Source organism: Siniperca chuatsi, linkage group LG24 (genome assembly GCF_020085105.1).
Source record: "Siniperca chuatsi isolate FFG_IHB_CAS linkage group LG24, ASM2008510v1, whole genome shotgun sequence".
Lineage (NCBI taxonomy): Eukaryota > Metazoa > Chordata > Actinopteri > Centrarchiformes > Sinipercidae > Siniperca > Siniperca chuatsi.
The window spans coordinates 15,865,407-15,886,308 of record NC_058065.1 but is presented as its reverse complement, the minus strand read 5'-3'; the positions used below and the strand labels follow the sequence as shown (position 1 = coordinate 15,886,308).

General features: G+C 37.8%; 2 protein-coding genes across 2 annotated transcripts; one reads left to right on the top strand and one right to left on the bottom strand.

Annotated features, from left to right (window-relative positions):
• Positions 1-1,277: 1,277 nt before the first annotated feature.
• Positions 1,278-10,976, bottom strand: cars2 (cysteinyl-tRNA synthetase 2, mitochondrial). Its single transcript, XM_044187688.1, has 15 exons — positions 10,583-10,976; positions 10,434-10,484; positions 10,228-10,345; positions 10,049-10,120; positions 9,206-9,311; positions 9,026-9,106; positions 7,844-7,973; positions 6,692-6,825; positions 5,148-5,215; positions 4,968-5,034; positions 4,396-4,534; positions 3,749-3,872; positions 3,219-3,317; positions 1,742-1,957; positions 1,278-1,607 (listed from the first exon to the last, which is right to left on the bottom strand). The coding sequence occupies exons 1-15, from the start codon at positions 10,810-10,812 to the stop codon at positions 1,512-1,514; spliced, it is 1,731 nt and encodes a 576-aa protein (XP_044043623.1). The 5' UTR covers positions 10,813-10,976; the 3' UTR covers positions 1,278-1,511.
• A 25-nt stretch (positions 10,977-11,001) lies between these two features.
• atg3 (autophagy related 3) lies at positions 11,002-20,650 on the top strand. The gene is made up of 12 exons (XM_044187689.1): positions 11,002-11,250; positions 11,578-11,619; positions 11,767-11,816; positions 12,985-13,055; positions 13,539-13,646; positions 14,324-14,376; positions 15,739-15,826; positions 15,932-15,966; positions 16,066-16,218; positions 16,526-16,653; positions 17,168-17,236; positions 18,434-20,650. The coding sequence occupies exons 1-12, from the start codon at positions 11,179-11,181 to the stop codon at positions 18,513-18,515; spliced, it is 951 nt and encodes a 316-aa protein (XP_044043624.1). The 5' UTR covers positions 11,002-11,178; the 3' UTR covers positions 18,516-20,650.
• The last annotated feature ends 252 nt before the right edge of the window (positions 20,651-20,902 follow it).

Below are 20,902 nucleotides of genomic sequence, written 5' to 3'. Positions count from 1 at the left end.
CTACCTGTTTGAATGGCGTGCTTGAGTTTTGCCTATTGTGTGTTTGTGTATTCTGTCCTGTTCCAGGTTCCATGGTGGAGAGGAGTTTGTGTGGCTCAGGTCTGTTTGGCAACACCTGAAGATGCTCAACATCCTCCCGGATCCATTTTTCACATACTGCTTGTTACAATCTATTCATAACTTTGTCATCATGATTGTCCATACTGTAATTTCATTATGTTGGTCTATTGTGTACACACAACATCTATTGCATGTCTGTCCGTCCTGGGAGAGGGATCTCTCCTCTAGTGCTCTTCCTGGGGTTTTTGCCCATTGAAAGGGTTTTTTTGGGGAGTTTTTCCTCATCTGAAACGGGGGTCAAAGGACAGAGGGTGTCATGTGTTGTACAGATTTTAAAGCCCCTTGAGGCAAATTTGTGATATAAATAAAATTGACTTGACTCTGTCTCACTGGGTAGTGGAGGCTTTTGTTTTGGCTTACAAAAGTTGTGGATTGTATCCCTGGGAGCCTGCGGGCTCATTCAACCAGGGGTGTGGCAACCTCATTCATGGGCCCTTTTCAGGAGCATTTCTGTGAATGATATATGTGCCGCTGTGAGCTGGTCATCCCCACACACCTATTTCCTGTTCTACCACCTGTATGTGACTTTGGCGCACTCAGTCCTTAGTGTGAGTTCATCATAGTTGTGTATTAGCCCATTGGGAGGGTATGTGATGTCGACCTTCCGGGGTCGAGGTGACATAAGCTTTGGAGCATGAAATTTGGGAGTGGGCAACTTCTCCCATAGTGAGATACCGAGCGAGGGTAACCCCGGTTCTCTGAATACTGAGTGAGGTATCTCACATCACTGCCCTGCTTGGGGGCACGTGAAAGAAATACGCTTGAGAATGCCGTGTGTGGTGCAACAGGCGGGACTGGCCAGCCCGTGCTATTCATTTCAATTCCATTTTATTTATATAGCGTCAATTCATAAGTTATCTCATTGCACTTTTCATATAGAGCAGGTGTAGATCGTACTCTTTATAATATCAGGCCATATGTCTGTCCCCTGACAGGCGTGGTGGTAGTGGAGTCACGCCATGATTAGTCACGCCAGAAGGCGCATCCCACAGTGAGAGATCTCACTCAGTCCTCAGAGAACCGGGGTTACACTGGTAACGTTTTCTTAGGTCAGTCCTTAATGAGAATCAAGGTGGTGAAAGCATGGTACTCTCTATGTTCAACTCAACTTTCATCATACATAATAACTAATAAACATAAAATGAACACAAAATGCATTACACTACTTAAATAGACAGATTTTATTATATAACCTACCATCTGACTAATAAAACAAGGAATTTGAGAGTTCAAACACTGATAACAGGCACATCAGGCATTTGACCTAAAGTTAGTTTCTGTTGTTATGAAATCAGGATTGTTCTTGTTTTCATAAAGTCTTTTAGTTGATGAAGTTAAATTGAGTCCACAAGCCAAAAATGGAGAGCCAGTCTCAGAGGCAGAGGTGGATTTCAGCTGGATGTCTCCTGGTCTTTATCCTGGACTCTCTGTCCTATCTGACTCTGTTTTCCCTGAGTTATCTCCCATGTCGAGTTGGCTCCTCTATCCTGAAAACATGAAAAATAAATCAGAAACATCTCCCTGTAAACCGTAATATTTGGCATTGAGTAAATGCTGCTTTTCTGTATTCAAACTGTGTAAAATACCAATTTTAATTTCAATGTGAGCCAACCAAGCATACCTTTATCAGCACACCCAAGGATGCCAGGTCATTTCTGAGGGTGTCGCAAGCTTTGAGGAGAGGGATTCTCTCTGGGTAAAGTCCAGGTTTGTTTTGGGATCCAGTGGTTGGACCATCCTGACGAGCGAGTGCAAACGCTCGAACTTCGCTTCTAAAACAAGTCAGCTGCTCCACGACGCCCTCCAGACTTCCACGACTATTCACCACATCAGCCTCCTGCACATGACAACAGGACAGCGGAGGTGAGAAAATGTATGAGAAACTGTTTCTAATCTGAAATTGCTTTAAAAGAAAAAGTCTGATGATATTCTGTATTTTTCACTACTAATTCATACTGGTTTATTACAAAGATCCCAAGTTAGCTCCCATTGCTATTTGTCAGATTTATTTTAATTATTCATACATTTCCTATATCAGCACTTTGTTTGTTACTTAATATAGTTATTTATGTTATTAGTTTGAATTTGGACAACTCACTGCACAGTTACCTGTATTTCCCACAAGGTGGCAGACATCCTTTGCTGTTTGATCAATTGCCCTGTAGACATGACTAAGTGACCCTGTCTTTAATAGGCCAGTTCGCCACCTGGTATATCGCTTCATTAACATATCGACCACGGAAGAGAAAACATGCAAAGAGTTTGAAGAGACGCCAACTTATCCTGAGACGAAAAACTTGTTAAAGTTGAGAGAAAACTATCTGTAAATCCTGGGTTAATACCCTTGGTGAGCAGAACGAGGTATGTAAAGTTAATTGATTTTACTATAGATACTGAGGGAAGAGTTCATTTCAATGTTTGGGTTTTGTACCGGGAAAGTCATTTGGTGGGTTATAGATTGAGGTGTAATGTATTTATGCTGCAGCTTTTAATATGGTTGTAAGTTTGTCTCAATAGCTTCATGATTGTGGTGTGAATCAGAATGTAAACACTGGTGCAGTTCAATTAGCTTTGTGGACAGTTTTGTATTTAACTTAACACTAGACATTTGCACAACAGGTACTGGATTTATTAAAGAATGTCGTTACTTGGTGCTAATTATATTAAAAGATGTATTTAACGCATTCTTTTTATCAATCATATTGTACTGTGTTTATTCTTTATGTATGATGAACATACATTTATATTTTTGTACATTTTTTTTGGTTTTCAGTGTTTTCTACGGTGGCTGAGATGATGATGGGTGAAGAGAAGAAAAATAAACCGTGAAGCATCAATTTGAGACTCTCGCGTCTTGTGTGTGTATCCAAAGCCTGATACATCTTATTCCTCTGTGCCATAGAGCTCCATTGTTGTCCAAAAACAATTAAAAACAAATTAGTGAGCGACACCGTTGCACTGGGTGACATGTTCCTTCATTACCATGAACACACACACATTGTAGTTTATTTTGACTCAATCCCACATACACTGTCCTGCTGCCAGGTGAGAATCTCAAAAACTTACAAAAATCTGTAAATTAAGTTCTGAGTTCTGACCTTACTGTGCAGCAGATCGATCCCAAACACATCCAAGACATCTCTGATGTAGCTGACCATCGCTCCAAACACTGCAGGGTTCCGAGCCACTCCATCAGACTGATCAGAGATACAACATACACACAGGGCTTCAGTGTTTTACTTCAGTCACTCACTGACAGTGCTTTGAACTGATTATTTGACATGTGCAACCACTTACGTCTGGTGCCTCATTGTATTGTGCAATAAACTCTTTCCGTCTGACTGAAATCTAAATTTTGAAATCTTTTGAACTGCTTCTTTCCACTGACCCTCTGCACAGAAATGATTTCCCTGCTAGTGGTGGCCTGAGGATGGTAATTAGTTAGTCTCATGGTCAGCCTATATATTCAACGTTTTGATTACAATGACCCCATAGTGTTTTTTTCTAGCAACTCCCTTCAGGACAAGGATTACATTTTTGTTCCACTACTGATAAGCCAAATTAGCAGAACTGTAATCTTTAATCTGTTTATGTATTCCCAGGAGAGTCAGACAGTTAGACACCTTACCTTACATACAGGCTGGAGTTGGCAGTTTCCATGATAAACCAGATTCATCACAGCATTGATGGCTCTCGGGGTATCAAAGTCATCTGCCAGTGCTTTCACCACGCTGGATTTAGTCTCAGCCAACCTGAAGAAACACAAGAACGCAAGTTCTCCCAATCAGCTGAAACAGAAGAAGAAATAAATAATAATTTCTTATTCATTTTATTTTTGAGGGGGAGGGTTAGTATGTACGGCCCCCCACCATAAAAACATAAATAAACTTCAACAACACTTGAAACTGGTGCTGTTTGAGATCTGATGACTCAATGTTAAGAGCCTCATCCTGTGATAGCATCAAACCTGTATCCAGTTGTTAGCTGTTATCCATATACTGTAGGCTACTAGATAAGAAATGAAACTAAACTTATTTTACTATGGTGAAAGTGAAAATTGCCGATTTGGACATTTCAAATGCAATACAACTTTTAATTTTACTTTTACTATTTTGTTTACTCTCACACATAGAACAGAAAATATGAGTTGAGAACCCAACAAAAACTCTGCAGAGAACAGTTTGACAAAACTGAAACAAATATGATGAAGACCATTAATCAAAAAAAAAAGAAAAAAAAAGAATGAATTGATCAAACTGTGGAGGAAGTTACTACCTCTCCCAGAGAAATGCTTCCTGTACAGGTGAACACTGCAGCTGACCCTTCATGTAGGCCTGAGCATCATGGATGAAGGTGGAGATGGTTCCCAGAGAGGTCCGAGCCTCCGACATGCTGCTGTCACTGTAGTCTACAGCTGTGGAGACACCACAGAAAATCATGAATGTTCTTCTTGTTCACTACTGAAAATTAAACAACTTACTGCAAAGTCAAGGTCTTCATCATGCTCCAATACTGTGGGGGATATGGAGGCTGGAGTGTGCCACTAGAATAATCAGCTACTTTTTTCACTGGTTAATTACATTCAATTACATCCATTACCTGACACATTTAGAAAAAACAATTAGTAAAATAATTAATTAATTCTGCTTTTACATTATGCAGTTACAAAAATATAGATTTTTTTCTCCCCTGTTTTTGAAATTATGAATACATTTCCTTTTTTATATGGATTCAAAATGTTTTTAATGATTTTATTTCCTGATATGCCTGATAAGTGCAGAGTGAAGAAACAGTCTACAGTTTGATACAAACCAAGACATTCATAAAAAAGAACCACTTTTCCCCACCTGATCTGTATTTGGTCAAAAGACAAAACATCCGGAATTCATTGGCAGAGTGAGACTGCAGGAAATCCTGATGGAAGACAAAAAAGACAAACTTTCACAAACTTCAATATACAATATGGAAGATACAGGTATTTATTCTTAGTTACTCAATAAGTGATGAATAATTCATGGTGACTTTACCTTGATGGTGACATAGTTCTTTAAAGATTTAGACATTTTCTCTGCACTGCCTTTTAGGTGTAAGTGCCCTAAAAACAATAACAACCAATCAGGTGCACATATTCAAAATCAGAAACACTAAGATTGGCAATCTTTAGAGAGGAAGCCACTTGACTTGACATATGTAGAGTTGCGCAGCAGTGTTCAGAGCTCTCACAGAAGTGAGCTGAAAATAGAGGATAGGGATATGCTTTTGTTTGTTATTCCCTTAGTCTCTAACTACTGTATGTAGAGATTAACCATTACCATACTCACTGGTGAAAACAGATCCTTTCTTTTGTGTTCAGAACTTGCTTACACCATCAGCACATTATAATAAATAGTGCACCTGTACAGCCCACCTACGACTGATGCATGATCAGAGTTACAGTGACTGCTGGCAGTATGATGAGAAGGAAACAATACAGCGGAGAATTTGACAGTAATCATGTCTCCTTTGGTGTCATAAAACGACCCTCACTAATCCCTCCTCAGGATGATATCTGGACTAACTGCAATTCAGACTCAAATGTACATGAATTGATATACAATGTTTAATTAATGTTATAGGAAGAATGCAAATTATTTCAAAATGCTGATTTTGGTACAGGAACTGAACTAATCCAGAAAGGAGAAGCAAATTGGAATGTCAAATGTCACACCTCATGTGTGCCTGCTAGGGGGTTGGTTCTTCCCCCTTCTTCTGCATGCCTCTCAGAGACAAACAAAAGACATTCCTGTGAAGAATATGGACATAACACTGACCTGTATTTTACCATCTTATTTGCTGTTATAAGTTGTACATATATAGGAATGAATGTGTATTAATAATAACAGATGTCACATGATTGTCATTTATGACATTTTCCTGGGTTACCAGTCTATTACTCATAAAAATAATATCCCGTCATTCATATAATGTGTTTATTGTCTTTCAGAAAAGGATAAGACCGAGTTTTAACATGAAAGCATTAAATTGGTAACAAATCATTCATCATCTATCATTTATCAATTATTCATTGCTGTATTCATAATATTCATGGCTGCATTTATCTATTCATTTGTGTGTCTAGTAGTTATTAGTGTGTATAATAAATGTATAAAGATTGTTGTCTTTGTTTTCTTTAACTTACATTCAGTCACTTTATGTATCTGTTCCTTGTTTTACCTCTTGCTACCTGATTTCAAGTTAATTCCCTCACAAAGCTAATTTGTCCATTATCTCTTGACTAATCAAGAGAAACAGCTTAGTGTAAAACTGAGCTAAATAAACTACATGTTAAATGGTGGAGAATGTTAATTAAATTGCTGCTGCTTCATATTCACTACATATTGATACGGAATGCAAGCAAAAACACGTAAATTTCCTACATTAAGCAGAATAACAATCAGAATCACAGTCACTAAACGATACCAAACCCTATTACCTAGGTGGTATATTTAGATGCTCATTATATTTTAAAGCCAGGTGTAAATTAGTCTTTCTGAAGATCCTAAACATTTAAAAGCTGGGATTTAGGATTTACCTGAGTGGAGGAAGTAGTTTGCCCACTGTCCACACTGGTGATAGGCTTCACTCTGAGCAACCTCGTTCTCATGGTGAGGAAAGGCCAGGTCAATACCTCCAGAGTGGATATCCAGCTGACTCCCAAACACTGAGCTGAAACCACCACAGAGACAACAACACTATAGACTCTAGAGTCTGAAGAGCATGCAATATCATTATTAATCGATTGATTAGTTGACAAATCTGTAAAATGCCAATCACAAGTTCCAAGAAACCATAGTGATCTCTTACAACTGCAAATTTTGTCTCACCATCAAAAAAAGAAAAATATTAATTTTACAATTACATTAAATAAAAGAAAAATCATTAACCTTATACTTGATAAATAAAAACCTGTCATGAATTAATTTGCTGTCAGTCTGATAACAATGTTTACTTATTCTATCATACTACAAAAATACTGCACTCACATTTTGTCTTTACAACCTGACACAAACACTTTACTTTCCTTGACAAGTTAGTTCATTGGAAATAGGCTGATAAACACTCAGTTGTCAGTTCATTAAGTACACCTAGCTTAAACTAATACAACTCATTTATCCCAGTGAGACTAGACAAAATATTAGAAACACCTCTCAGCATAACATAACACAACAAACTGCATCCTCCAAAATGATCATACAGTTGAATCAACACCACTCGAAAACAGTTTCAACAAAAACGGAAAATTAGAACCTTCACAAAGGATTTATTGCGGAGCTGTTGGATTAGATTGCATTCGTTTTAACTAGGTGTGCCTAATAAACTGAAGTTGTGTGCAAGTTTGCAGTATGAGTGTCCTCGTCTACTATATAAAACTGGGCTTCAAACAAGTTTTAGTAGTATCATAAATAAATATTCACAGTTGCATCTAAACTGTGCTGAAATCCTTTCATATTAATCCTGTTTATTCAGTACTGCATTTTTGCAGCCTTCTAATTAAAAAAAAGGAAGAATAAGCTCATAGTAATTTATTCATGCAACATTTCAGTCACATAGATCTTTTAAAGAATTCTGTCAAGCCTTTTCTTTATGCACTGAGGGCCTGGCTATGTTGAACCTGCATCCTCAGAAAGGCCCAAGGATAGATAGATAAACATATAGTATAAGACATGTTGTTGTAAATCCAAACCTAGCAATGGTAGAGCATTCAATATGCCAGCCAGGTCTTCCTCTGCCCCATGGAGATTCCCAGTATGGTTCCTGAGGTTTGGACTGCTTCCAAAGAGCAAAATCCCTCGAGTCTCGTTTATTTGCACTGCCTGGAGAACCGTGCAGTTTGTTGTCCATTAGTAAAGCTACCATATAGTCTGCCTAATACAGAATAAGCATTGCCAGTAATCACAGTGTGTATGGGTCTCAAAAAGCCACATTTCAGAACTTTTAATGGTATACTAAAACTTGGGCAGAACTGATTGACAACAAAGAAAATTTGAGAAATTGAAACAGAAAGAACAACTGCAGAGAATACATTCTGTCGTTACTGTGTCATTAGTTAATCATTTTAGAGTTGAGGCTAAAACTATGGAAATAAGAGGTAGTCATAAAAAGGAGTTTCCCCATTAAGAGATGTCCATGATCTCCTTTACAGTTTACTACTTAAAAGGTCCAGTGTGTAACATTTAGGAGGAGCTATTGGCAGAAATGGAATATAATATTTATAAGTATGTTTTCATAAGTGTATAATCACCTGAAAATAATACTTGTTGTCTTTTCATTAACTTTGAAGAAGCCGTTTTTATTTACAGAGGGAGCGGGTCCCCTTCCATGGAGGCCGCCATGTTTCTACAGTAGCCCAGAACGGACAAACCAAACACTGGCTCTAGATAGGGCCTTTTGCGTTTTTTGCAAGTTTCCCGAGTTTCGTGGCCACCGTAGTTTCTTCTACACGCATGGAAGGGGAGGGTGATGCGAGCGGTATTCAAATGGTTGCAAACTGTAATTTCACCGCTAGATGCCACTAAATCCTACACACTGAACATATCAGGTTTAAAATCGTCAGGAATATTAGAAAGACAAATAAATCTGATGGCAGTATCACAGAGCTGTGACACTGTTTAAAAAAAAAAGTTAGTAAACTTCGGAAGTAAGAGGCATATAATCACACCATATGCTATTCATAATGACAGATACAGGCATGTAAGTTCTACTCCTGGTGAGGAGAGTTCTCCCAAAAAGGTCTCTCAAATCTGGAAAACATAACAGCACTCTCAAATGTCTTTTCAGCATCCAATTAATTTTCTTTAGTGAGACAGACCTGTCTTTTAATATAACAAAATGATTGACACTGACTGAAGCAGAGAGACACACTTACCAGGTTCTCCCTGAGAATCCACAGCTCCCACAAACTTGCCATAACGATCACCAATGGACTGGATGTCAAAATACACATCACCTGCAACCAAGACATTTCATAAATGTTGACTCAGGTACTATGGGGATACAGTCATTATTTCATAAGAGAAATAACAATCACAAGTTCCTAAATATTCACCTTCTTTTGTGGCATAAGCGTGTCCATTTTTGATGATGCCCTCTATAAACATGACAATATGATGCACATTCTCAGTGACTCTTAAATACACTGCAGGGGGAATCACCTCAAAAAGAATGACAGAGTACAAAGACATGTTTATAAACACACTCAAGTAGCCCCAGTCTGTGCTTAACAGCAAATCACTTTAAAAAAAAACAAAACAACAACTTTACTAGCATTTATGATTACATCTGAGTTACAGAAATAAACCTGTTTTCATCAAAAATGAACTTCAGGACATGACAGGTTGAGGAACAAGATGTACATTTTGAAGACATGTCAATAATTCTCTCAGACTTATATATCCTGTTGCTGCAAAAAAATGATTCCCTCCACTGAATGTTGGAATAGAATTAATTTTTCAAGTGCAGAATCCGACAACAGAGATCATCCTGGGAAAACATCCTCAACTGGACTGAGGGAGTCACGTGGAGACAGAGCTCAGACGCTACTTGAATGGAGATGCATCGAACCGATCCACTGAATCAGAGTTGGTTGATACTGAACTGATTAAGTGGATTGAGTATCAGCCAGATGTGACATAAATACAGTTTCTTTGCCAATGTCATCTTATAAGTCTGTTTTCCACTATCATGTACACTCATTAATTTTTGTTTAATTTTAACAAAAGCTGTGGCCTTTTCCCATGTTACAAAGTTATGTTTTAATGTGCCATTCTAATAGTGGCTCACACAGCTTAATATAAAATAATTTACCATTTATGTCAGCCTTGAAGGCAGTCAGTAAATGAAATGACATACTTAAATGAAAAAAGGCATTTGCTACGACCTAATCACACACCTTTAACGACAGCATATCCCTCTTGAATTCATCCTCATACATTGTGGCTATGATGGTTGGGGAAACATTTTCCTATAAAACAAGGAAAACAATTTTTCTAAATAAACATGCTTTCAACAAAGCTAATAAATTCAACAGTCATAAGAATCACTGATTTTAACACAATCTTGTGATCTTACCTCCCAACTTCTTTTGATAATTTTGTCATCAATGTCAGTGATGACCATAGCATGGATGACAGTGATTCCAAACAGCCTGGACAGAATCCTCTGCAGAATATCAAACCTGACATAAGAGCTGTGAAAAGACACACGTAAAGCCATTTAGCTCAGCCACATTTTACAATCTTTGGCTTGTACATAAAGTATAATGTTTTTATCAATACCACGCATGGCCCAGGTGAGCATGGTCGTACACGGTAGGTCCACAGCTGTACCTGAGACACAACACATGTACAATACTGTGTAAGGTTATTATGCGGCTATGAATATATGACGTTACGGTGTATATTAATCACATAACGATATTCCGTACCAGGTAGCTACTCCCTCTCTTGCTAGAATGAGAGGCTCTTTCTGTTTGGTCAGGCTGTTGAAAGTCTTTAAACCCGTGTCAAACCCGCTGGGTCTCATCCATTTCTTCTCTGAAGCACTGCTACGGGATCCATTTGATCTGAATTTGACAGTGTTGACTGTCTGAACTGAGAAAAGCCCGCGGAGGACGTTTGCTTTCCATAACACCGACCTCATTGAGTACCTCCACATAGTGAAACCTCACTATGAATGGAGCAGCATACGCACTGCTAGCTTAGCCTAGCTACTTGACTCGCACATTAACACAGCGAACAGTCTGCACTGGAGTGTTAGAAAATGTAGCAACAGACCCACTTAATCATCAACAGACTACGCGCAATTTCACCAACTGTCCACGCGCATTCATGTCACCTCCACACTTCTCGTGAGAGTCTGATACCGGAAGTGTTCAGACGTATCATGTGATTTGCTCTTGCTGGCACTCTGCTTGAGTAGTTCTCTTTATATATCCATGGAGTAGCTATGTCAAAATAATTATATTTTTGACAGGACGGTTTTAGAAGAACCCCACGTTGTATCCAAAAGGAACTCTACAAGATGCAGAACGTCATAAACACAGTGAAAGGCACGGCTCTCGGAGTGGCTGAGTTTCTCACTCCAGTGTTGAAGGTAAACTTGCATTACACGAGCTAGCTTGTTGATAGGTGGTGGCTACTATGAGATGTCATAAACACATGAACAGATGATCAGTGTTATCCAGTAGCTTACAGTAACAAGCGTCACGGTATTCACGCTAAATGTTGTTAGTCTTATCTAATTTTATCTAAAGCACTTATCTACAAGTTAATAGATCTAATGGAATATCGACCCTTCATAAATACATTTGCACAGTTCTGGTAAATGCGCAGCAATTTTATTTACAGCTGGAGGTTAACATTATAATGTTGCTCCTTATATCCCTCTAAGATACAGTTTTGGTTTTGTTATTAATCACAGGAATCGAAATTCAAAGAGACTGGAGTCATTACACCAGAGGAGGTGAGAACAAACTTCTTAAAGGTCCATCTGTAAATTATTATTATTATTATTATGGGTTTTATTATCTTACCTTATGTAAACACTCATACAAGTCATACAGCCTCTGTTAGTTTGGTTCATACTTAATCCTCTCTATGTGTATTTTAGTTTGTAGCAGCTGGAGATCACTTGGTTCACCATTGTCCCACATGGAAATGGTGAGTGTCTACTTGGAGCTGAATCACAGATATATTAATTCCTCATAGTAAGATCCCCTTACATGTGTGTAATATGATTAGTAGCTCTAGGAAGCATGATTGACGTTTGGGAGAGTGGTCAACTTTCAAATAGACGATCAGCAATACTTATTATTATGTCATTATGTTGTAGTGTTTGTTTTTACTATAGTATCACAGAGGTGAGGTACTCATATATTGGAGTGGAGATGGGAAGTATGGGGAAAAAAATGCCTTTAACCGTAAATTGCTATTGTAAGTAGTCCGCTTGATTTCTGGTGGTAGTAATAAGTAGTACTGTGGTTACTACTGGTAGAAATCTTAGTACTGTGGGTACTGCTGGTAGTAATGTAAGTACTGTGGGTACTATTGGTAGTAATGTTAGTACTGTGGGTACTGCTGGTAGTAATGTCGGTAATGTCATGAATTTCACAGTATAGTGCAGTGTTCCACTTGAAGAAACCCAAGTTGCATCACACTATTTACTGTCTGTGTCACCTTTTGGCACATTATCAAAAACTGAGAAAGAAATTAAATAATATTTATTATTTTGCTTATTGTTGAGTTGTTTTGTATCTATTATGTTGAACATATATTTAGAAAACGTATATATATTTTTTGGTACCAAAAATTAGGTACTATATTGGCCTTGTTATTGGAAAATTTTGATGATACACATCCCTGTTTGTATGTGATTGTCTGAACCTCTGCCACTCTCTTTTTTTTGTTGTTGTCCATTAATACTATATATTAATACTTAAATGTCCAGTGTGTAATATTTAGGAGGAGCAATAGGCAGAAACAGAATATACTATTTATATGTATGTTTTAATTAGTGTATAATCACCTGAAAATAAGAATTGTTGTGTTTTCATTACCGTAGAATAAGCCGTTTTTATCTACAGAGGGAACGGGTCCCCTTCCACGTTTTTCACGAGTTTCGTGGCCACCATAGTTTCTCCTACACATTGGAACGGGAGGGCGATGCGAGCTGTATTCAAATTTCAAACTGCAATTTCACCGCTAGATGCCACTAAATCCTACATACTGGAATACTACATTTTGGACTAGTGCTAAAAGTATAATGAGCACAAAAGACATGACCTGATATAAAATGTTTTTTTATGTTTGTGATTCTGTCACTCTTCAGGGCCACTGGGGAAGAAGTCAAGGTGAAGCCATATTTGCCCCAGGATAAACAATTTCTCCTGACACGCAATGGTAAGAGGTGGATTTAAAGTTAATTTTATGTTTCAGTTTTCTCATTGTTAACTGAATTTTTAACTTCCACTCCACTAAGCCACTCACTTTTTCACATCAACAATTTGTATTACATTGTACATAAACAGTTCCCCATAAATTACAAAGTTCCATAGTGAAGCAACTCTGAAACTTCCATGGGTTTAAGCAAATTTAATTTGCAGTGTGGCACACTGGCTGCATGTAAAATAATTTTGAGCAATGTAATTGCATGAATAAAACCTAAATAAGGAAAAATACATTTTAATAGCCCTAAAATCAATTTGCAACTCACTTTTTAAGATAATGATTTATTAATTGTCATCATTGCTACCATTGCCGTTGCTAACTTGTTGATATCAAAACATCATTACTTAGGTTTACCAGTGAGACTTGTACCGTCTTTCCTTCCTCTTGTTTGTGTTTAACCTCGCCTCTTTGTGTGTTGACTCTGTATTCTTGCAGTTCCCTGTTACAAGCGTTGTAAACAGATGGAGTATTCAGATGAGCTGGAAGCCATCATAGAGGAGGATGATGGAGACGGGGGCTGGGTGGACACTTACCATAATTCAGGTTGGACACCATCTCTCAACGTCCATACATTGCATATATCCTGAGCATGGCTGCATGTAGTTCAGTTTTTCACTGTCAGAAACCGGATGGATTGATATGCATGTGGCGTGGCAGCAAATTTGTATGATTTATATATTAACATTTCTATTTGCTGTACACTGTTTGCTCTGGAAAATACAGTGTAAAACTCAAATTCACATTACAGCTGTAATCATTTTGTGAGCTAAAAAAGAGGTCAAGGTCAGATGAGTAACGAACCGTGTTCTACCCAGCAGAGACCTACAGAGGACCACGTATCCAGTAATACATTGAGTTATCACAATATAATTCACAGAATATTACACTACCTAATTTAATGGAATGGGAGTTTCTTTATGTGTTGTGTTATACAGTGTGCTTTTAGTAGGTCTTGAATTGATACCAGTTAGAGTTCACAGATTCTGAAACCACTTGCTTATTCATTCCAGTTCTTATCAACTCATGGTTAATATTAAAATTATATAAAATATTGACTAACAATATTTCCTGATACTTTAAGAGGAAATAACAGACATAGTTGTTTGATGTAAAATATTTATTGAAAATAAAAAGACAACTATAGTGAGACCTTTAATATGTGTCAAGGTATATAGTTTGTAAAGATGCTCTGAATTACTCTGACTGATGTGTTTCTGCAGGTGTGTTAGGAGTCACAGATGCTGTACGAGAAATTTCATTGGACAATAATAAGGTATGCTTCATATATTTTTTGGTTTCTGATTAAATACAATATGAAATCCAAAAATTCCAAACATAAATTGTAGTTTAGTATACTTAAAGTGGCAATAATCTATATTTTTATAATAACAATGTACAGGGAATTATCTGCTGAATCTTCAGCTTCCCTCGCTTTACGGAAGTTTATAATGAGTTTCAGCTCATTGTTTAGCTGTCTGGCCCATAACTTTACTGTTTTGGTTCACTCTCACCGCTCTTATAGCATCGTTTTGAGCTAGTGAGTGAGTAGGCAGCTTTTTTTCAGTGAAAAAGCTCTAAAAACCCCACATTACACTCCCTACAGCAGCAAGCCACAGTTAGAGACTAGCTGGTGAACATAGTGGAGCATTTAGCAGCTAAAGAGCCAGTTATTTCCCTCAGGAGTTGGTAGAGACCAAAAATAGAGCTAAAAGAGAGTGAACTGCTGGATGGTGAACTTGATAGCAAACAGTTGCTTATTTACAAGCAACTGTTTGCTAACAAGTTCACCATATCAACTTAAAAGGTGGTGATATGTCAATGTTGTGTTCACTACTTGTTTCCACTGAAGTGGGCAAAAAAATCAGTTCTTGCAGGTTTAAATGTTTTATTTCTTTGTCCATCTACGTTTGGATGTACTGTGTTCACATACAACAGATATCAAAAGTCACCCGACCGCTGTTGTAAAAGGGTCAGTTCAAATTTGAAAAGCATGTTTTTTACACGAGTGGTATGTAGCCATGCAGATAATATCAGGTTTATGTGCCCAGGTTTTCAGGTTTGGGAATTTTGTTTGTGCTGCTCAAGGCATTAAACTATTACATTACAGGATTGGTGTTGCTGTCTGCCACATTGTCTTTTTTGATACTACAGTCAGTTGGAATTGTATATGTTGTGGCTTTAAATGAAATGAAAGCTGATGCACCTTACCAGGAGTCAGTCTCACTTGTTTACCATCTGAGGAACATCATAAAGCACTAAGCTCCTCAACCTGGTTGGGGCACACCACCTTTTTTTGAGAGGAGAATAATGGCCTCAGGTGCAGTTCTTCGTCCGACAGTCACTGGACAGTTTTTTAGCGTGGAGTGTTATTCTTGACCTCGGGAACACATATACTGTGATAAAAATATCTAAACTCAGGCTTCACTTACTTGGCTTTTCCTTAAGCTTTCGGCCATATTCCATGCACTTCTTCAGCAGCAACTGGACATGTTCATAAAAAAGACCTTTTTAAATGGTGTTCAGTCTTTTGATGTTCATTGTATGCCTTGGGAACAGGTTTAAGAAGGAAGGTTTGTTCCAACTGTAGTTGAAGTGTGCAGTTGCAAATGAGACCTTTTTATTTAAATTAATCTAGGACAAGAACATGAATGCCACATCTGCAGCATGTTGTGATGATGACGATGAAGATGATGATGAAGATGGAGAAGCAGCAGATATGGAAGGTATTCATATCTTACTCATATCCTACCAGTAATGAAGCAGTCGTTTTGTTTCTTTCAAACAGCCTGTACTTTAACTCATGTTATCCTTTAATGCTGTCTTTTCAGAATATGAGGAAAGTGGCCTGTTGGAAACAGATGAGGTAGACGGCTCAAACGGTTGCAGCATTTCATTAATTGTGCAATCTAATATCAGTTATCATCAATCACACTACCACCTTATACATCTTTCCTCTGTCTAGGCGACCCTGGATACCAGTAAAATGGTAGAAACTAAAGCCAAAGCAGAGCTTGGGAGTGAAGATGCCATCCTTCAGACTAGAACATATGACCTGTACATCACATATGATAAATACTACCAGACCCCTCGTCTCTGGCTGTTTGGATATGATGAAGTATGTACAAAATAGGACTTTATTAGACACCACTGTTTATTCTAAAAAAAGTGTTTATGTGTTCTATAGGTGACGGGAGGCATTTATCATATAGGAAAATATTTAAAGCACATTTAGAGAATCTCCAATTGTATGCAGTTGACTATACTTTGTAGCAGTCAAGTGACATTAATGTTTTTGGACATATACAGAGTTTTGATAAACAAGGAAAGCAATAATGTGGAGTTGATATTGTTTTACTTAAAGCTGCAGTAAGACACAGCGCTAATAAACCATCAGCTCATCAAGCTGTTGTGGTGTCTCCCAGGACAGGCAACCACTGACTGTAGAACAGATGTATGAGGACATCAGCCAGGACCACGTGAAGAAGACGGTCACCATTGAGAACCACCCTCACCTTCCTCCACCTGCCATGTGCTCTGTCCACCCCTGCAGGTGAAAAAAACACAGGTTACACATGTTAGCTCCCACTGCTAGTGAGCTGGCAAGCTGGTGCAATGATTTATTGGTTGCCTAAATCATGGAGACCAATCCCTTGGTGGCAGGCTTACTATGAATGATCGCTTGTCGAGCAAGTCAACTTTATTTATACAGCCCAATATCACAATATCACACAATTTGCCTCAAGGGGCTTTACAATCACTACAGCAAACTTGTCCTGTGTTGAAAATCAACTTGCACTTTAAAACCACACAAGGGTGCAAACTAAATGCCTCTAGTCTATAAACAGTAATATTGAAATATAGCCCTACTCATCTGTATCGTTACAATATTGAGATACTACAACAATGATTCATATACAGAAATATATGAATAAATGTTTTTTGTAAAGTGATGTCTTAAATGATTAGTATAGGGGTGTTTGATAGTGTGACTGTGTTAAAAATGTTATTTTAGTCTTTTTCACGGACACTTAAAAACCTTTGGTTGCTCTAACCTTTCCTTTCAGACATGCTGAAGTGATGAAAAAGATCATTGAGACTGTGGCAGAAGGGGGAGGAGAGCTGGGAGTGCATATGTATCCTTTCGTGATTATAACCTGTTACATGTCTGCTTCTTTTTACTTTACGTGCAACAATTTTGGTTGATTGTTATTAAGGCACTGTGGACACTTGGGAAGATATTTACTAATGCACCCGGTGCTAAACAGCCAAATTGTTTTTGTCCTTATTTACCACTGAACACTTTGAGCACTAGAAGATATCCCAGCAACTACTTTGCATGATATTTGGTATGGATATTTATAGTCAGGTAGTTGGTGACTACTAGACATTTCCTCTAGTGTCACCACCAAGGCAATATTTTTACATTTACACAAGAAATATCATAATTAAACACAAATGATACTCCCAGAGGGTAAACTGGGATTGGCCAATATAACGATATACATTTTTCAATCTGAGATTTTGCCATACTGTTTATATTCTTCCTTATATCTCAGATTGTATTGAACTATTGAAGACAATGTTGCAACTGAATCAGCGGGACTGATTTATGACGAGGAAGGGATTTTTATATGATCAATGTGATAAAGTACCTTGATTTATCAGGTATTTAATTTGCACTTCTTCCAAAAATCATGTAACAAATGCATTAGTGTTAACACAAGCTTTATCCTAAACTACACTTTAGAAGTTATGTAGTTCTGTTCATTCGCAGTGTCTCTGCTGCCTCACTGCTAAAAAGTGACTTCAAATTTGTTGTCATGGTAACATTACTGTAAGGCAGTAAGCACCTTTATCCAGTGGCTCGCTAGTTTCTTCCATTTTGTGTTAATGAAGACGACAACAATAGGTTCACAGACTAGTTTAACAGGCCATCAATTGATCAGAGTGCATTTAATAACACTCTCCACTGGAGAACAGGCCACAGTTTGTTACACTTCTACACTACGACTTTTAAATATGTGGTTATGTGGCATGCGCTGGAACCATTCAGCTACCAGAACACTCCAGGACTGTCTCTTTTTATTTGAAATTAAAACTACAGTTTGAATGATGGAAAAAATTTAATATTCAACCTATAATGATCTGTCTGAATTCAGAATCAGAAATACTTTATTGATCCCCTGTAGCAAAAGAGTTTCCCCTCGGGGATCAATAAAGTATTTCTGATTCTGATTCTGAATTCAGACAAATGACAACATCAGTACTGTGTCACTGTATTGTAATTTCCCTCCATGCTCCTCCGTGTTTTACTTAACTGAGACTTTCAGGTATCTTCTGATTTTCCTAAAGTTTGTCCAGGCTGTCATTCCCACAATAGAATACGACTACACAAGACACTTCACCATGTAGCTTCATAAAATCGGCCTCTGCTAATGCAACATCTGTACATGGGAAAGATCAGCTCTTCTGCCTCTATGTTGAGATTATATCCGGTCTGGTCTGATCTGATTACAACCTATTTGTGGAATGTTTGTGTTACTCTGAGACACTTTGGTGTGTCAGAGTAACACAAACAGGGTGCAGGACATGAGGAATGTGTGGGTGCAGGACATGAGGAATGTTGGAGGTATGTGACAAAACTGTTTGTTAAAGGAACAGTCCAAAGTTTTGGGAAACAGGCTTGTTTTCCATGAAACCCAGAGTCAGTGTTTTTTTTCACTTTTGACAAAGCTAGCTAGTCGTTTCCCCCAACTTCCAGTCTTTGTGTTAAACTGGCCTAACCACATCCATGACATATTTCTGTACTAGACACACAGAAATGAAACCGATATCCATCTTCTCATCTGACTCTTGTCAGACTGCAGACAAGGCTTTGTCCCAAAAGTTGGACTGTTCCTCTGTTTCTCTACGGGTTTAATGTTGTGACCACAATGTGGTGAGCTCTCACAAAGTTCTTGTTAAGAAGATTTTGATGCTGTCACTAAAACTCACCCCATTCCATTCTGCTTTAAATGTAAGAGACAATTTCAGAAAATAAATTAACCCTGGTTGTGCAAAGGGTCACCTCCATGAGTTAGTAAGAATTAGATGGGTTCTAGAAAACAGACCTGGATTAGATAAAGCTTGTGCACACATTGAAAACAGTTATCTTCAGTTTATGCCCTGCCTTCAGTATCTGTCACAAAAATTAAAGCTGCATTAAGCGTTTTTTTTTTTCTTTCGGGCATGGGCAGCAGAACAAAGTCGAACCCAGCATTGAAATTTTATCTTATAAAGTTATATAACATGTTAGCAGTTGCCTATTAACACATTCAGCAAATACAGAGCAACATTAGCATTCATTTTTTTTGGTTTGCTCTTGATGAATGTAAGTCCAATATTCAGTCTCTTTTAGCTCTGTTTTCGGTCTCCACCAACTCCTGAGAAAAATATCTGGCTCCTAAATGCTCACCAGCTAGTCTCTAACTGTGTCTGTCTGCTTTTTTTACTGCTGAGCAGGTAGTGTACAGTGGATTTATCAAAGCTTTTTCACTGAAAACAGCTGCCTGCTGCTGCTGGTATTCAAGTTGATGAGATTGGTGAGACTGAACCAAAACAGTAAAATTGTGGGTTGTAAAACCAAAACAATGAGCATGCCCTGCCCTACGCTGTGGCCCTTCACTGCCTTTAGTCATCTGTTTATGCACATCCATTTCTTGTGCAACTACAAATAATATTCAAGAAAAAATATTTAAAATCTGTGATTTGGACTCGGACAGCTATTGGTAGGAAATGTATGTTTTCTTGCTAACATCACTTTCTAAAACGTCTCTGTACCTGATGGCAACATTGATAGAAGCTTCTTGACTATTAACAATATTGTTCCCATGCCTCACTGCAGTGGTTATTATTGCTTCCATTCTAATGCACTTTGCAGGAGTTATGGCTGAACCTCGGTATTGTAAATCAGCTCTTTATGCCAGTCTGTCTTAATACTTCATTCTCTGAATGTGTTGATGGTGAGGTCCTTTCATTCACCCATGGTTCTTGTGGTTGGCTTATATGTTTTTTGTGTTTTACTTTGGGACAATTTTCTCTCTGCAACTGGTATCAGAATTTTGAAATTTTTTTTCTTTCAGTTTGTCTTGCTTTTACAAGCATGATGTATCACTACCTACTGTGTCTAAGAGTTATGTGAAGGTTGGCTGTGACCTCTATTGTGCAGCATTTTTGCAAATCAAATAAAGAATTATTTTATTGTCACAAGCCTTGGCATACTTCAATAAATCCTTTAATTAATTTCTGGTCTGTTTTGGTTATAAGATTGTGAATTATAAACTATATTTGGCTCATTACAGTAACATGTTTCTGAAAGTACTTACATAACTAAATAAAGTACCTGCTTCAGTAATCCTTGCTCTACTTTCCTTGTCTGTTGGTTGGATAAAATATTCACTCTGTTCTGTCTGTTGGTCCAGTCTCCTGATGTAACTTGCTCACTGGTAACACATTTTAAAGTAATGTACATTTATCAATAAAGAATTTCCCAGAAATTGTAAACAGAATGCTATTTGTGTATTAATTTATTTATTGGGGCTGTGGATGGGTGGTGCGAGTGGTGAAAGCAATGATCTAAAATCCCCATAGGTTACTACAGCTCCTTCAAAATATACATATAGATCTTAGGTACATAAACGACAAAAAGGAAAACCAAACAATACTATATTGGACGTTTCTTTGGAAATTTATCAAACAAAAAAATGGTAATTTTTTTACTTTCTGAGAGAACTTGTCGAGCACGAATCATTTTTCTTCTC

What these genes read in the sequence shown, in the direction of transcription:
- cars2 (XM_044187688.1), bottom strand. Translation starts at nt 10,812, where the DNA reads ATGTGGAGGTACTCAATGAGGTCGGTGTTATGGAAAGCAAACGTCCTC. An exon ending in AGAGAGGGAGTAGCTACCTG is followed by an intron (nt 10,485 to 10,582) that starts GTACGGAATATC and finishes GTTGTGTCTCAG; the next exon opens with GTACAGCTGTGGACCTACCG. An exon ending in GGATTCTCAGGGAGAACCTG is followed by an intron (nt 7,974 to 9,025) that starts GTAAGTGTGTCT and finishes ACGGTTCTCCAG; the next exon opens with GCAGTGCAAATAAACGAGAC.
- atg3 (XM_044187689.1), top strand. Translation starts at nt 11,179, where the DNA reads ATGCAGAACGTCATAAACACAGTGAAAGGCACGGCTCTCGGAGTGGCT. An exon ending in ATTTCTCCTGACACGCAATG is followed by an intron (nt 13,056 to 13,538) that starts GTAAGAGGTGGA and finishes GTATTCTTGCAG; the next exon opens with TTCCCTGTTACAAGCGTTGT. An exon ending in GGACACTTACCATAATTCAG is followed by an intron (nt 13,647 to 14,323) that starts GTTGGACACCAT and finishes GTGTTTCTGCAG; the next exon opens with GTGTGTTAGGAGTCACAGAT.